General features: G+C 51.5%; 1 protein-coding gene across 10 annotated transcripts in view; it reads left to right on the plus strand.

Moving 5' to 3' along the window:
- Window positions 1–16,622, plus strand: part of MSI2 (musashi RNA binding protein 2) — a 390,492-nt gene that overhangs the window by 307,806 nt on the left and 66,064 nt on the right. For all 10 annotated transcript variants that reach the window (XM_055318531.1, XM_055318537.1, XM_055318554.1 and 7 more), the window contains exon 8: window positions 5,199–5,281. In XM_055318531.1, coding sequence (XP_055174506.1) covers window positions 5,199–5,281 — 83 coding nt within the window. The remainder of the gene's footprint in view (window positions 1–5,198; window positions 5,282–16,622) is intronic.

Consider the following 16,622-nt stretch of genomic DNA (forward strand, 5'->3'; position numbering starts at 1 on the left):
TAACAAGTTCTGCCTACTTTTAGAGGCCCAGAGAGGTCATGGGATTCTCCAGGAGCACACAGCTCAGTTATTTGGCCCTTCCTTTTTTGTGGGTCGAGGATAATCATGTGTTTCTTTCACCTGGCTGCTACACCTCCGTTTGGTGGGCTTTCATGAGGCTCCATTTCTGATTCCCTGCAGGACTCTCCTTCAGAAAAATGGGAGGGGAAATAATAAGTCCTTCCTGCCCCTTCTCAGGACAAATCAGACTTCCTGAGTTTTAGACAGAATCTATACGTCTAATGGACCATTCGCAAGACGACCATGCCTTGAAACTATTATGCTGAGTGAAACCGACCAGACACAAAAGGACACATACTGTATGATTCAACTTACATGAGGTGTCTAGAGGAGACAAATTCCTAGAAACAGAAAGTAGGACGAGGTTACCAGGGGCTGAGGGAGGGAGGAATGGAGAGCTATGGCTTGCTAGGTACAGAGTCTCAGCTCAGGATGGTAGAAAAAGTTCTGGAGATGGACAGTGTGATCATGGCACAACATCATGAATGTACTTACTGCCACTGAAGTATATGCTAAAAAAAAAATGGTTACGGTGGTTAATTTTATGTTATGTACATTTTACCCCATTTAAAAAAATTAATTTCAAAAAACAAAAAGACTTTGATGCTGAAAAAGGATTATTCCCACCTTCCACCCTCTCCTTCCCAAATTTCGGACCCCATTGTCTTTCACTTCTCTGTTTAATTTATTTGGGGGTTGTTCTCCACTGAGTTACTAATTCATTGTAAATGATAATGCACCTGTGAGGGAAAAATGATTATATGTTAAGGAATAACATTTATTGATAATTAAGTGTTTCATGGTTTCTTTGCTTTCTCAAATAGAATACATAAATATTTTAGGCACAATCAAGTTTGTTTTCTCTGTTCGGGCCAAACAGACAGGGCTGTTGAAACGATATAGATCTTTAAAATACTGCAAATGAGTCTTGACATCGCTGAATTGTTATGCATCCAAGGTACACAGGCTTGAAATCCAGGCTCTCTCCTTTGATCAGGAAAATCATTTTTGTGATACTCAAATTTGAGTCCTGTGGGGTTAGGGAAGAGACCAGCAGGGAAATATCAGAGTCAGAATTCGAAATGATGCAGTGAGTTGTGCCCCCACCCTTCCTGGTACACAGTCTGCATTTGAATTTCTGTCTCCTGTAGCTCTGCCCCCAGGAGTCTTCCCAGCTTTGAGCGGTGGCACCGAGTGAGAAACTGGGGCAACAGGGAGTCCTGAGCCATCCTGGGCCTGGAGTGCAGACAGTGATTCACACAGTGGACCAGGAAGGCGTGGGCTGCAGTAGGAAAGCAGCTTCCGTGGCAGTCATGTCAACTCGTCACCCCCATGGTGACTTGACTTACCCTGGGCACTGTTCCAGGATCAAGTACCTGTGCTCAGCAGCAAGCTGGCTCTAAACCAGGCTGTCCTCTGGCTTGTGGAGCAGTGCCCTTGACTGGCACTGACTTCCTGTTATTTCCCGATGGCATGGATGGGTTGGGTTCATTTGTCCACACTCTCCTGCCTTCTCTCCAAAGCACATGCTTGGACTGGCTGGGGGAGCTCATGTGTGCCCCTGGGGGAGCAGCTGAAACTGCAACCTTGCTCTACTAGTTTCCTGGGGCTGCAGTTACAAATTACCAAAAACTGGATGGCTTAAACACAGAAACTTGTGTTCTCACGGTTCAGGAGGTAGACATCCAAAAACAAGGCGTTGGCAGGGCCATGCTCCATCTGAAGGTTCTTGGGGATGTGTCTTTTCCACTTACAGCTTCTGGTGGCTCAGGTGTTCCTCAGCTAGTGGCCATGGCACTTCATTCTCTGGTGCGTTTCTCTCCCCTCTTTGTCCTCTAGGTCTCAAATGTACCCCCTTCTTTCCCTCCTAAGAACACCTGTCATTGGATTCAGGCCGTCCCCATTCTTGAGATCCTTAATTACATTTGCAAAAGCCCTTTTTTCCAAACAAGATCACATTCATGGAAAAAAAAAAAAGATCACATTCATGGGTTCCAGGGGTTAGGATGGGGACTTGGCTTTTGGGGGCCACTGTTCAACTCATTACACTCATCCTAATTAGCAGCAAGGTTTCCCCTGAGTCCCAACGTGTCCAGGCTTGTTTCAGGATTCATGTGTTAACTGGGTTTAGATACAGGCTAGAGAGGTGACCTTCAGAGACAAAATGAATCTCAGGGTGACCTGCAGGCTGGAAGTGAGGGTCGTGAGGGAGGGGCAAGGTCTATATGGTGGAGACGCTCTCCTTGAGTGGGAACCTCTGACGTATGCCACTCAGGGTACCAATTGATGAAGAAAAAGGATGCCGTCTTGCTAATTGCTGCATCCTCCATGATCCCTAGCACAGGTGGGGGCCTGTAATGCAGAAGGAAGGACTGAGTCTCAAGGGGAGGCAGTGGTGCAGATGGATTAGCAAAATACTCAGGGGCAGAAATGGTGCATTCAGTCAGTCATTCGTTCAGCCATCAGCCACTCAGCACTCTCTGTGTTAGGGGCTCCACGCATCCTGGGGGCCCAGAGGGAATGAGGCTCCAGCCCTGCCATCATCCTTGAAGCCTATGCTAGCAGATTTCCATGGCCTCTGCTGTGCCGTCCTTCTCTCCCCCTGAGGACCTTTTAAAGGGCACTTCCATCTTAATCCCTTCTTGAGGGGCCCCTAGTTTCTGAGCTCTAGGACAGTAGACAGAATGAGGGGCTTAACCAAAGTGATGTAAGTCCCTGTGTGCTGATTGGGGCCCCTGAATGGGGGATGGTTTTCACACTCCTTTAAAGGGGGCACAGGAAGCCAACACGCCCAGGCCCAAAGAGAAACTATGTAGAGACCGCCTCTGGGTGTGGCTCTCATACAGCTCCGCACATAGTAGGAGGACCCAAGGGCCAAAGGGGAGACACCCAAATAAAGGGAACCCAGAGGATGGCATTGTTGCTCTCTCTACAGGGACCTGGTTTGGGGCCAGGGGTTGTATACCTAGTGAAAGATTTTTTTGTTGGGCCTCCTCTTTGGAGTGTGGTAATAAAGTACATATCCTAATGAAGACCATGGTGGCTGCCATCTGTGTGGTGGTCCCTGCTCTCTGTTTTGCCGGAAATTGTTTGAGAGTAGCAAGTGGCCATTTCCATTCCTTTCCTAGGAATTTTCTAAACCCTGCAGGGGCAATGATGTAGGAGCTTGGGGTATCAGCTGCCTGCCCCCATGCTGCTCCTCAGAGATGGTGGCAGGAGAGCCAGAGAGGAGAGACACAGAAGGGACCGGAGAGATTCTCTCTCCACCCTGGGGCACCAGGACCCAAAGTAGATACGTAAGCTTGAAGAGGAAGCACCTGTGTTTTTTACTCATTGACAGGAAACACAATCCTAATACCAAGTAGCCATTCTGATTTTCACGTTCCTAGTTGGTGGGTCCAGGTTTGTGTTGGGTGGGCCAGGTTCATGTCTTTGGGGACTGTAGTGTCTTGGTCAATTTGAGCTGCTCTTACAAAGTACAAAAGACGGGGAGCCTCATAAACAACAGGAGTGTATTTCTCACCATTCCTGAGGCTGGAAGTCCTGTGTCAGGGTGCCAGCATGGTGAAGGCCCTCTTTCCAGTATAGGATGGCCATCTTTTCATTGTGTGCTCACGCAGCAGAAAGCAGAGAGAAAATACACTTTCGGTGTATTTTCTGAGGGCACTAATCCTATGCATGAGGCTGCCACCCTCATGACCTACTGGCCTCCCAAATGCCCCACCACCTCCTAACACCATCACATTGGGTTAGGATTTCAACATATGAATTAGGCGGCGGTGGCGATGGGGATAGAGCAGAGAGCCTTGCAAATCCCGATTGGGGGTGACAGCCATTAAGAAGCATACAGGATGGGGCAGCCTGGGTGGCTCAGTGGTTTAAGCGCCTGCCTTCCGCCCAGGGCATGATCCTGGAGACCCGGGATTGAGTCCCACATCGGGCTCCCTGCATGGAGCCTGCTCCTCCCTCTGCCTGTGTCTCTCTGCCTCTCTCTCTCTATGTCTATCATGAATAAATAAATGAAATCTTAAGAAAAAAAAAAGCGTACAGGATGAGATGAGCACTGGGTGTTACACTATATGTTGGCAAATTGAATTTAAGTAAAATTTAAAAAAGAAAAATCCTGATTGGGGCTGCCACCTGAGGAGGTGGTCAGCCTCCCCATCTCCCTCTCCAGGTGCAAAGCCCAGGGTGCGGAGCGGGGAAGGGGCTTCCTAGGATGACACATAAGTTCACATGTGCTGAGAGTCAGGCCTGCTGCCTCCCCGTCAGGGTGTCTGCACCCACGGCACGTGTGTTCCCTCGCGGGGTGCCGTCCTGTGAGTGGGGCCATGTGTTCAAGCAGCGCCCACCGAGTGGGGTCGCAGGTGAGCAGCCGACTGGAACCCCGTCCGGGGCGGGGGGAGAAGAAAGCGAGGGGGCAGGAGGGTAGCAGAGCAACTGAGGATGGCGAGCAGCGGTCGCCTGCCAAAATTCTCCAGTACGGCTCGTCGAGCAAAGCCGGTCTCCAGCCGAGTAGATACGGCGGAGAGCTGACGGGCTGACAGCGGGCATCAAACAGTCTTAAACTGCTCTAGATCCGCCGCGCTTTGGAAGCAGCGGTAGAAAAAGGATGCCTGCGTAGAACAGAGGCCTGAAACTTTTAATAGTTTCTTCCAGGCCTCAGGATGTCCTGATGAGGTATTAGAGGAAGTAATTCAGGAAGAAAAGGACAAATAACCACCTCCGTCTGGAGGCCGCCCCGAGGGCTGGCCATTCCAGGGCAGAGAGGGCCGCGGGGATCCCCGCTGCCGAGGCCCGGGAAGCCCCCCCCCCCACCTCCGCGGGAGCCGTGGGGCTCCGACCCTTGTGAAAACAGACGAGTGCATTTCTTGTTTGCTTCCGGGCAAATGTAAACCGTGCAGCGCCCGCCGCATGTGGGTGAAATCATTAACTTTTCCTCACTGTCGGGAGGGTGCTCCGGACAAATTAGAAATCATTTCCTCCACCTCGAGGCCCTTCCCAGGGATCCGGCCCCGACCCTCAGATCAGGAGCCTGTCACTGCCGCAGGACATCAAAGAAAAACATGTGGCCGGCCAGAACTGAACTCACCACCCCCTCTGTTTTTTGTTTCTGTTTTTTCTCCTTTTTTCTGTAGGGTTTGGCTTTGTCACGTTTGAGAATGAAGATGTTGTGGAGAAAGTCTGTGAGATTCATTTCCATGAAATCAATAATAAAATGGTAAGTTTAGGGGTCACGCTCTGATGCATGCGATCCCCCCCCCCACCCTACCCCACCACCACCACACGTGCACAGCTTTGTCTTGCAGACTTCCGTGGCCCACGTCATCATGCAAGAAGCCGGGCAGGGTGGGCACGGGGATGAGGCTCTGAGGTTTCGGTCCTGTCAACGACCAGAGTTGACAGACTTTTGGTGAAGAGCCGAGTCATAAATATTTTCAGCTTTGCAGGCCATGCAGCCACCTGTCGCGGCCTCTCAGCTCCGAGGTTGAAGCGCAAAGGCATGCGAGGACAGTCCCCGCACTAGTAAGGCTGCGGTTCCGTAAGGCTCTGTTTACGGACGCCGATGCTGAAATCTCATGTAATTCTCATGTTGCAAAATATTGATTTATGTATTTATGTTTTTACCGTTTTAAAGTACAAAAACCATTCTTGACTCTCAGGCTGTAGATACAAAAGCCGGCAGGGGCACCATATTTGGCCTCTGTGCTATAATTTGCTGACCTGCGGCTTAGGGAATGTGTTTGCTGTTTGGTTTGGCTTTTTGAGGGCGTATATCCTAGGTAGGAAGGTTCCCACCCAAATTGGTTCTCCCTTTGGGCCCCACTGGGTAATTAACATTCTCCCCTTCTGATCGACTAGTTGGATTTTACCTTCATGAGCATCTCCTTCTATCCCTCATTTGGCTCTTTAAAGGTCCTCTTTCCTCACTCAGCAGGGAAGAGGGTTGGATCATTGCAAGCTGGGGGAGCCAGGTAGGCCTCCCAGAGAAGTGGCCACCAGAGGGTGCCATACCATGTAGACCATGTGCACACTGGCTTGCTTGACGTCTCAGACTCCTTCAAATTGAGAAGATGGGTGAGAAACCCATTTCTTGTCGATTCCAGAAATATGAGAGCTCAGCAGGTGTTTCTGGAGCCATCAGCAGGCCCTTTGGAGCCAAAATAGTTTGGTCGACCAGCATTGCTTCCAGCCCCAAGAGAAGGGGGAGGGCAAATTTGTGTTTCAATTGTAGTTGTAACTTTGGTATTTTCTTCCTTTAGTCAAAACATTCCTGGCTTCTGAAACATGTGTTCAGATGTGCATTGTATATTGGTCTGATACGTGCTCACTGACTTTAAATTCAATAATAGAGCTTTTAGTGGGGATAAGATCAAAGCAGTCTGCTTAGCATGTGGTGCTACAGGCCTGATTCAATATTTGACTTGCTAATTTTTTTCCCAGGGCACTAAAATAATATTGTTCATATTGTTCCTAACCATCATAGGCATCTGAAATGAAAATGCTGTTTCTTTGCATACTGTAGGTTGGTGGTGTCAGCTCAGGCATTAAAATGGTATGGGGGAGATAAATGTGGAGGAATCACACGGACCCCTTCCTCGGCATTCTCTGCACTGCCCTCTCCCTCTGCGCCCCCAACTCAGTGTCTTCCTGTTGGTACTTCTCTCCTTTGGTAGATTGCTACTTGCTATTTTTAAAACTAGAGAGATAGGGGGCTTAAAAGGAAATGTAACTCCAGTGCCCAGAGGCCTCGTTTCTCCTAGCCAGGCATGCTGTTGACGGGCTCCACTGAGGGCTGCCTGGGCAGCAGAGTGAGAGAGGCATCTGAGAGCATTGGCAGACACCATTCCTGTCCTGCCAGGACTTAACGGTTCGTCAGGAAGGCCCAGTGTAGATGGGCAAGAGACTGTGCTGTGTGCTGCCTCGAATGCGTATGTGAGGCCCTTCAGTACAGACTGGCTTTCAAACAAGCCTGAAACACAAGTGAGAAAGAGCTTTGTTCTCCTCAGTGTTCCAGTGGGGAAACTGAGGTCCAGGGGAATCGGCTCCAGGGCTCCCCCAACAGTAAAGGAACCCAGGTCTTGAGCTTACCAGCTGCCAGATGAATGACACAGGTAGTTGTTTCGAGCTTGGGGGTTTGAGGGTTGACCTAGGGGGATAATCAGAAGGTAGAGTTTCATCCCCATGGGTAGCTTGAAGCCAGAGAGGTCTGTCCCCAGTCATTTCACATTTGTCACCTTCTTTTCCACCCAGCTGGAGGCTGACTGTGGTACATGCAGGTAACTGTTCTCCTAGTGGTAACATTTCTATTTTCTTTTGAAACCAAGGCTGGTACTTGGTCTTTTTTTTTTTTTTTTTTTTAAGATTTTATTGATTCATGAAAGACAGAGACATAGGCAGAGGGAGAAGCAGGCTCTCCACAGTGAGCCGGATGCGGTACTCGATCCCAGGACCCCAGGATCATGACCTGAGCCGAAGGCAGACGCTCAACCACTGAGCCATCCAGATGCCTCTGGTACTTGATCTTTAACAGTATAGCAGAAATGGAAGCGGACAAGAGAAGGGGTGGGCGCAGAGTAGTGAGGATCACATACACGCTCTAGAGGTGCCCCTAAACCCAACAAGCCCTGGCCCACCAGTCGCCGGCTCTAAAGGGGAAATCCAGTACTGGAAGAGGCCATTGGAAGATCACCAGGCCTTGCTGGGCTCCAAGATAGCAGGCCCCGTGGTGACCACCTGGTGGGGTCGCTGGGCCTCAGGGAGGTACCAGCAGCAGAGGCCAAACACATTGATAACCGGGAGCTCTTGCCATCCGCCGTGTCGTAGTCACTGAGAGGACCTCTCCAGCAAGCTGTCCTCCTCTGAAGAAGCCTGGATTGCTGAGGATTCTATGATCCTGGTTTCTACTTCTGAGGCCACAGAAAAGGAAATGGATTTAAACTGTGCTATGGACAGAATTCAAATGAAGAGTTGGAAAGACGCTGAGAACGCAGAGACTGCCAAGCAGAAACCCGGACAGTTGTTAGAAGGTCCGTAGGAGTGTTTTGTAAACTGGACTGCGTGCAAAGCTGTAAAGACCCGTCTCCTGGAAGCCTGGCAATCTCCCGGAATTCTGCGGGGAGAGATTACCACGCCGCCCCCGGAATGTGCCTGGAGCTACCATTTTCTCATTCACAGATAAGAAAGGTCTTTCTGCTGATGAGTCACGAAGATAGGACTTGAATCCAAATCTTCTTCGTCTTAATCCAGTACTCCTCTGGCTGGCGCTCAGTGGGCCCTGTATAAATAATTGTGGAATGAATAAAGGATTACAGGAAGGACCACGTGACAGGGAGGTGCATCATAATTCCCAAAGCCATTTCCCATCTAATTTGGTTGGTGAATCTCTTGGGTATTTTTTTTTTTTTAATGAGGGCCCTTCCCCGGCATCTGAGAGAGCCTGCAGCAGGCACAAGCCCTCCTGTCTGCTGAGGCTCAGGGTAGCTGCTGTCAGGAAGCTGGGATCACAACAACTCTGTCCCTGTTCCCATACAGACCCTCCCTTAAAGAGGTCACCTCCATGGTGGTGGTGGCAGGGGGAGAACCAAAAAAGACCCCCATGGCACCCTCCCTACAGAGATCCCACAAATAGTTCACATTTTTTAGTGCCAGCTGCATACTCTGCTGAGAGCTCACTTTATGCATCTCTTCTATTCTACACTTTGATGTAGATACTGATTATTATCCCCCATTTTACTGGTAAGTAAGTGAGGCAAAGAGAGAAGTTAAGCAGTATTCCCAGGGCCAAACACTCTGCAAGAGGCAGCACCAGAGTTCAAGCGTAGAAAGCTAAAGTCCAGAACTCCCATTGGTGCCCAGTAAACAAGTAGCCCCTCCAGGCTGAATGGAACTTTAAAGGTCATCTCGCTGGACAACAGCCTTCCAAGACCACTGACCACCCCCTCCCAGTCAGCCGTGTCGTGGCCGATGGGACTCCCATGTTCTCCTAAGAGAAGGGCAGAGGAGATGGGCTTACCCACCAAATCCCCAGCTGGGATGAAGGGCCAAGCTTGGGCAGAAGCGGTTCTGATTGGCCACAACAGATTTCTGGGCCTCTTCCCCCACTGCCCCAGAGGCAGATGAGCCACAGGTGCTGGGGACAGCTGGCTGCCTGCTGAGCTCAGGGGCTGACCCAGGACAGCCAGGACTCAGCCCCATCCCCCATCTTGATGTGGGTCAGAGTAAAGCACAAACATGTCTTTATCAATAAACACACATAAATTCACCAGCGGAGCCACCTGGTGACTCTCCAGAGAGGGCTTCCTCTCCGGCCATTCCACGAGACCCAGTACAGGTACAGCCACTGACGCCTCCAGCCACGCGCCCCTGATTGGAGCAGCCCCCCCACCCCAGGAGTGGGGATGTGAGCTTGATGTGCTGTCAGCCAGTACAGCCTCCCGGCAAGCTCGCAGCCCCAGGAGGGAGGTGGTGGGCGACACCTACTCTGGGCTTTCTCAGGGGCCTAGCTCGGTCCCCAACCTCAGATGGAACCGGAGAGCCTCGCTGGGGGAGAATAGGGGGTACAGTCTGATGGGTGCCAGAACGAGGGCGCCTCTTCTGACACCTGATTCACCAACAGGACATTGGCACTTGCCAGGTACTGGAATGGCGCTGTACATGCACATGGCAATCGTCCCATTCTAGAGTGGGCTTTGGAGCTCAGAGTGGTGAAGGGACTTCCACAGTCCATAGTTCTAATTGGCAGAGCTGGGATTTGAACCGGTACAAGTTGTTTTTGCCTCAGCCCTGTGTTCTTCCTAATATACTCTGCTGCCTCCTTAGGGCAAAACCTCATGAATTGAAAAATCTGGGTTGGTTTAAGTAGCAAAGATGAGTTGTTGTTTTTTGGGGGTTTTTTTTTGTTTTTATTTATGATAGTCACAGAGAGAGAGAGAGGCAGAGAGAGAAGCAGGCTCCATGCACCGGGAGCCCGATGTGGGAATCGATCCCGGGTCTCCAGGATCGTGCCCAGAGCCAAAGGCAGGCACCAAACCGCTGCGCCACCCAGGGATCCCGCAAAGATGAGTTTTTATTTGCTTTGTGCACGGATTACTATAAGATTCCTTTAAATAGTCCTTTCCCTTGTTCTATTGAGGTGATCTGAATTTGGAAATTGCCTGGCATTTTGCAAGCTTATTAGGAATGCAGAGTCTCAGGCCCCACCCCCAGAGCTAGTGAATCAGAATCTGCATTTTGACAAGTCCCTAGTGGTGTGTGTGCACATTTAAAGTCTGGGAAGCCCCAGGCAAAGATCACTGCTAATGATCGGAGCTGTGGGATGGTCATAAATGGTCAAGTGTCAGAAGGAAGGGACCCATAGTGAGGGCTGAGGCCCCAGGAGCATGGAGCTGGATGAGTCAGCCTGGCATGGGATCCCCAGGCCAGCCTGCTGCTGTCCCTTTGTACGCATAAACACCAGGCCTCTCTCTCCCCTGCACCCCCGTCTCAGGAAGCCATCCATGCTGGGGCCACACCTCCGGTGCTGGCATGCCCTTCCACTCTAACAGGGGTCTGGGAGCATCAACTCTAGATGTTTGAGGCACATCCACTAGAGTGATGAGCTAGATCCCCCAAGTAATGTGTACATGTCCTTGTCCCCAAAACAGTATCTCCTGGGTCACTTTGAGGCACTCAGGGCTTTAGAACATGTAGACCTGAGGCTGAACCCCATATCCATCACTGGTTGCTTTGTGACCAGGTGAATACCCCACCTGTCTGCACCTGTTTCCTCCTCTGAGCTGAGAAGGATAGCAACCACTGTCCTTTGCAGCTTATTGAAGGCCCTGATTCAGCTCCTGACCCTGGGAGCTCTTGGACTGCTCTGGTGTAGAGAATCTATAATCTGGTAGCCTTGAAAGAATCGCCCTCCCCCAAACCCCTTTGGTATCCTCAAGTTTCTTCCATTTGGCCTAAACCAAGGGCCAAAAAACTTTGTAAAGGGCCAGACAGTAAATATTTTAGGCTTTCAGGGCCCTAGGTCTCCCATCCTAGAGCAGAACAGAGCCACTGATGATATGTGAGTGGGTGTGGCTGTGTTCACATAAAAACCTTATTTATAAAAAACAAGCAGCAGGTGGATTTGCCTTGTGGGCCAGTTTCAACTCCTGGCCTATATGAGGTAGCTCGGAGCAGGTGTGGTCTGCTTATCTCAAGGGGCCCAAGGAAAGGCTTTTAGCCAAGAGCTCACTTAAATCCACTGCTGAGGTATTTTAATAGCCTGAGGCAGAGAGGGTCAGCAGTACCCCAAACAGATGCTGGGGCTTGGGATAGTAGCGAGCAGAAAGTATCCGTGCCTTCATTCTTAGGGAGACCGCAAGCACTGCGCAGGTAGGGACCGAAGGAATGGTCAGAACAGGGTGCTGTCAACCCGAGAGGCCACAAATCCCTCCCTGCCCGATGCCCCACAGCATGCCGAGCTCCTCACTGCTAGGCTTTGTGACTTTGCGCACGTTACTCATCACCTGTGCTTTGGCTCCCCCTCAGACAGGTAAGGATGGCATCTCTTTCAGAGCCTGCGGGGTTTAGGACTCGGGACCACTTTTTTTTTTTTTTACCAGCCACCGCGTGTTCTATCAAAGCAATAGGCTTTTTTGCTGTTATTGTTAGTTGTCATCACTATCATTATTCTTAGAATCATTTTACTGAACAAATATGTAATCAAAAGGTAAAGGGGTCCCGGACAGATTACAAGTCAGCAGAGTGCAAGGGTACAGACGTGGGCAGAGAGGAGGCTCTGGGATGGGTACTCGCTGTGCTCTGGCTGAGGGGTGGTCCCAAGGAGAGAAGGTACGCATCCTGCAGAGCAGAGTAGAAGGGGCTCTGCTGAAGTGATTTCCTAGGTCCCTGGGGAGGCCGATTTCCTAGGCCCTTAGAGAGGTGGACTCAGCCCTTCAGCTGAATCCTCCATTGGGGAGGTTCCAAAAAACCCCCTTCAAAAAGCAAAGCATGGTGAGCTCTCAGGATTGCCACCTTCAGCCCAGGGCACACCTGGGGATTCACCCCCAGAACGGAGGTGCTTATGGGGATAGCGGGGGCAGGAGGACAAGAGAGCAGGAGAGACCTGGTTGGCCTCTCAGGACAGGTGTTGGGCCAGGTGGTCCATGGAAGCCCCAGCTAGGGTTGGCATGAGGCGCTGCCACCTATCAGGGGCACCCTGTGAGTGGGTGCACGTCCCCTCCCTCAGACCACTCTTCCACAGCCTGAAGACTTGACGACTAAGAGCTGATCGGGAGCCAGCCCGGGAGTGGGGGACGGGGGCAGGGTAATGTGGGTGGAATTAACTAGGCTTCTGTGTTCACCACCCTATTTGCAGCATCCTCCTTACTCGTAAGCTAATTTTAGCCATCCATTCTGCTTCTGTTACCATTTATAAAATGAGAATGTCAAATGCAATATTAAACAAGCAGGATGAAGGCAAAAAAGGAAATGCCAGAGAGGCACTTAATAAATGAACCTCGTGTTTACGAGCGAGAGGGAGGTCCTGCGCCCCCCACCCCTGCATCAGGCACGCACATGTTTGTGTACCGGCTCTGTTCCTGCGGAGAGAGGGATTTGTGTGCTGCTGGAGGAGGGTGTGGGGAGGCTGGGTGTTGGGTGGTAAATGTTGCTCTTTAGGCAGAACTAATTCGGCCAGCGGGGAGTTTGCCTGAGTTCTAGCTCCTTCGCCCTTCATCCAACCTCTGGGAAGGTCATTGCAGGAAGTGGGGAGGACAGGGTCCTTCCTTCTCCAGTATCTTGGCACCCAGCCCCTCTGGATTTGCCAACATGTGCTGCTCCCTGCGCACCACCCACGGGGTGTGAGCTCAGCAGGGGGCATGAAGACCACTGGAGGAAGCTGCTCCCCTTTCTCTGCACGCCTTCTCTGGGGCCTATTCTTCCTTTGAATTTTCCCAGCTTCTCTGCCCAACTTCCCAGGCAGGTGCAAGCTAATGCTTGGCCACACTTTTATTTTTTATTTTTTTCACTCGCTTGCTTTCTCTCTTTTAAATAGAGAAATTAAATTGGGCTTGGTGCAGGGTCTCTGGCAACACCCACCCTGGGCTAGGGTAAGCACCCAGCCCTGTGGCCGCATTTGTGGCACCTGCTGGAGGCAGAGGTTTCTTTTCACTTTGAAATGTCCTTGCAGGTTCCCAGAAATAAAAAGAGCAGCTGCTGCTGCCACCATCAGCTTTTTCCCCAAATAGTGCAGCCGGCGAAGCTCCTTTTGCACACCTTGCTGATGAAAGCAGACGGGCCCTACCAGGCCAGGAGGTGGGGGCGGCAGGGAGAAGATTGGTGGCAGCGTGCCCGGAGTTTGCCAGGCTGGAGGGTGGCAACCACCTTCTTCCTCTCTGCTCCCTAGGCTTTGGGACAGAAACACAGGCGTGAACCGGCTTTATCACCTTCAGAGATGCTCAGCTAGGCTCCCGTGGCAAAGATTCATGTGTGACACGATCAACTTTATCCAGCCGGCACGCTTATGGGATTAGCTGGTTTGATTTATTAGCGCGCTGCAGCCCTGGGGGGCAGGTGCCACTGTTACTCTGTTTTACAGATGAGAACATTGAGGCGCAGAGGAGTCAGGCAGCTGGTTCCCACTCAGCGCTGGTGACAGAGGCGAGCTTTAGAGCTACGAGCTGGTGGAAAGGACAAGCCCCCGCCCTCAGATCCTGGGGTGTGGGGGGCTGCCGTCACAGGGGCACATGTTGGGGAGTAGCTCCTCTGCACTCCTTTCCCATACTCTGAACCCCTCCAAGGAAGAGCCACGTCCTCTTGAATTCATCTCTGTGTCCACTCCTAGCCCGTGCTTGCTAACTAACCAGGAGGTGCTAATAGTATTGGTTTATAACCTCCTTCACGTTGTCATAGCGGATTTTAATAAAACAGAGGAAACAGCGGATGAAATTAATTCTGGAACTAGGACTGGGGATGGTTTTGTGGAAGGAGTAGCATGCCAATGGGCCTTGAAGGCCAGATAGAAGGTAGTGGGGAAGGGCTGTGAGGGCCGCACCAGGGTGGCTGGTGGCCCAGAGAGGGGGACCTGGGACAGAGCCATAGCTGTGTCATTACCTGGCTGTGTGACCTCGGGCAGATCATTGCCTCAGAACCTCCGTTTTCCTTCCTGTGCTGTCTTCAGGGCTAATTAGGCCAGTTCAGAGGAAATGAGCTGATTAATGAGGGTATAGAGAGCATTGGGCGTTCTCTGAGGACCTCTGTGTGCTAGACGCTGTGCCTTATATACATGATGTGTATACATCACTGTGTACCCATAAAACACATGAGATCATGTATGTGCGCGCGCACACACACACACACCTCAGGATGCTGTGGCCATGCCTGGCATAGGAGGAGTGTTCCATAAACAATTTGTTCCTTCCTCCCTACAGTAATCCTGCTGACTGGGGAAAAAGTCAAGATTATATGTCCTGTGGGACTCTCAGTGCTTCTCACAAATGGGTCTGGGCCATTTATGGCAAGGATGCGTCCTTGGAAGGTGGATATTTCTGCTGACGGCCTTTGCCTGTCTAAGTTAGTCTTTCTTTTTTTTTTGGGGGGGGGCTTATACAGTAGCTGCTTCTTCCAAAAACTCCATGAGAGGCTCCATATCTGTGAGGACCCTTTTGCAATAGAGCAAGACAAATTGTCCTGTACAAGTGGGTCCTCTAGTATATGGCCACAGGCCAGTGTCCATCTACGAGCACAGTGCCCGATTGAGATGTCTGGGAAGGGAGAGGCGGGAAGACAGAACATAGAACTCCCTTCTGCTCGCCTCCTGGTACTGACAGTGCCCAGCTGAGAGGCCTCCCCAAGTCTGCAGAGGCTGGAGGGCTGGTGCTGGCTTGGGGCAGGTATGGCAGGATGGTGAAGCACCCTCCCTGCTGGAGTCACAGGCTGGGTCTTCCCAGTGAGGCTGCCAGGATTTCTGGGTGTGATTGCCGCCCCTCCCATAATGGTGTCTCAGGCCTGGCCCATCCAGCCATACACACATGCTGGTCATGACTCCATCTTGCTGTTGGCTCTGGACAAGTACAGCAACTGGATGGAATGGGAACCCTGGAGCAGACGTTAGAATCCAGATGAGGCAACCTGACTCTGTAGGTCACTCAGAGGGAGATGCCTAGTGGGTCCATCTCCAGCGTGAGCTCCACATTGAGGAGGACCGTGGTCCTGCCTTCCCTCCCAACCTTCCCACCTCTCCTCAATGGGCTGTTTCTATTCTTGTCACCCGCACCTTGCTACACCATCAGCCTCCTACGACTCATTCAGCAGCTGGCTTGAGCAGGGCCAGCGTCCTAGATATGATGCCTGTGTTCAGAAGAGCCCTCGCTGGGTTCCTGCTGTACTGCCACCATCTTGGAACTCCTAATGATGGTTGGATAAAGGTCCTTTCATCTTCATTTCATAGTGACCTGCACATTCTCTAGCATGTTCTATGGCTACCATGCTCTTGAGGCTAACTCCCAGAATGGAGCACAGGGCAGGACAATAGAGACTCGGTTTTTCCACCCAAGTGGTTTACCTTGTGTTTGTCTTCCTTGCTCTGTAGGTTCCTTGAGAGCAGGTCCCCTCTGAATCTTGGTTAGGAACCTGTAAGAGCCTCGTGAAGGGTCCTACCCTCCTAGAGTCTCCAGAAAGGCTTATGACTGGCAGAGGGGGCAAGAGGGAGAAGGGCATAGCCACGGGACAGCACAGGTTGTGCACAGAACTGGGTGTGGTTTCTGGGCTGCAGCTCAGTCCTCCTGCCTTACCAGAGAGAGCTGGGTAGCTGCCAGGCTCCAGGCAGAACCCCAAGTCTTTACATTGGAGTGGCATCTCCCCTTCCCTTCATCTCCCTGGAAAGCGCTTGGGGGCCTATCAGCGAGAGAAGATGGACAATCTGGGGCTTCAGAGAAGCAGTGTTGGCTTGGAATGCTTTGAAACCAACTGATGAAGGAGGAGGGAGCTGCAGCTTGAGTCAGAGGATAAGCTGATCTTGGGGCAAGACGGGGTCACGCCTCTTTCAGGAAGCTCCACAAAAGGTTGTTGCCCACGTGGGAGCTCCCAGTCACCACCCTCCACCGCTGCCCCTGCCAAGCACTCCAGCCCAGAAGACCTGTTCCCCTCTCTTCCAGCAGCCAATCAGTCAAGGCTGGTCTCTCTGGACAGCGGTGAACATTATTCTTTGAAATGGGCCCCTGTCCCCCTGGAGGAGTAAATCATTTCTCATGTGATCAGTGTGGGGTGAGAAGTGAAGCTGCAAACACTGGCCTCCAGGCCACACAGAGTTGCCTTGTCCTGGGTGGTAAATCAAGGCTACAGCCATAGGGCTTGGGTTTCCCCAGACCGAGGCCAGGCTGGTTTCCCTCCTGGCCCCAGGGCCATGTGCTGACTGGGGCTGTTTATGTAGAAACCAGGGAAAAACAAAAACCTTTTCACTTCTCAGACCTTGGCATCGTCCTCAGACTGCCAGCCTCTTCCAAAAGGTGCCCAGCAGGGAGCTTGTCTCAGCAAGGGCTGCAGGCCAGTTGGGTGAGGGCGGCCACTCAGAGTAGCTACAGGAAAGC

Source organism: Nyctereutes procyonoides, unplaced genomic scaffold (genome assembly GCF_905146905.1).
Source record: "Nyctereutes procyonoides isolate TBG_1078 unplaced genomic scaffold, NYPRO_anot_genome, whole genome shotgun sequence".
In the NCBI taxonomy this organism is placed as follows: Eukaryota; Metazoa; Chordata; class Mammalia; order Carnivora; family Canidae; genus Nyctereutes; species Nyctereutes procyonoides.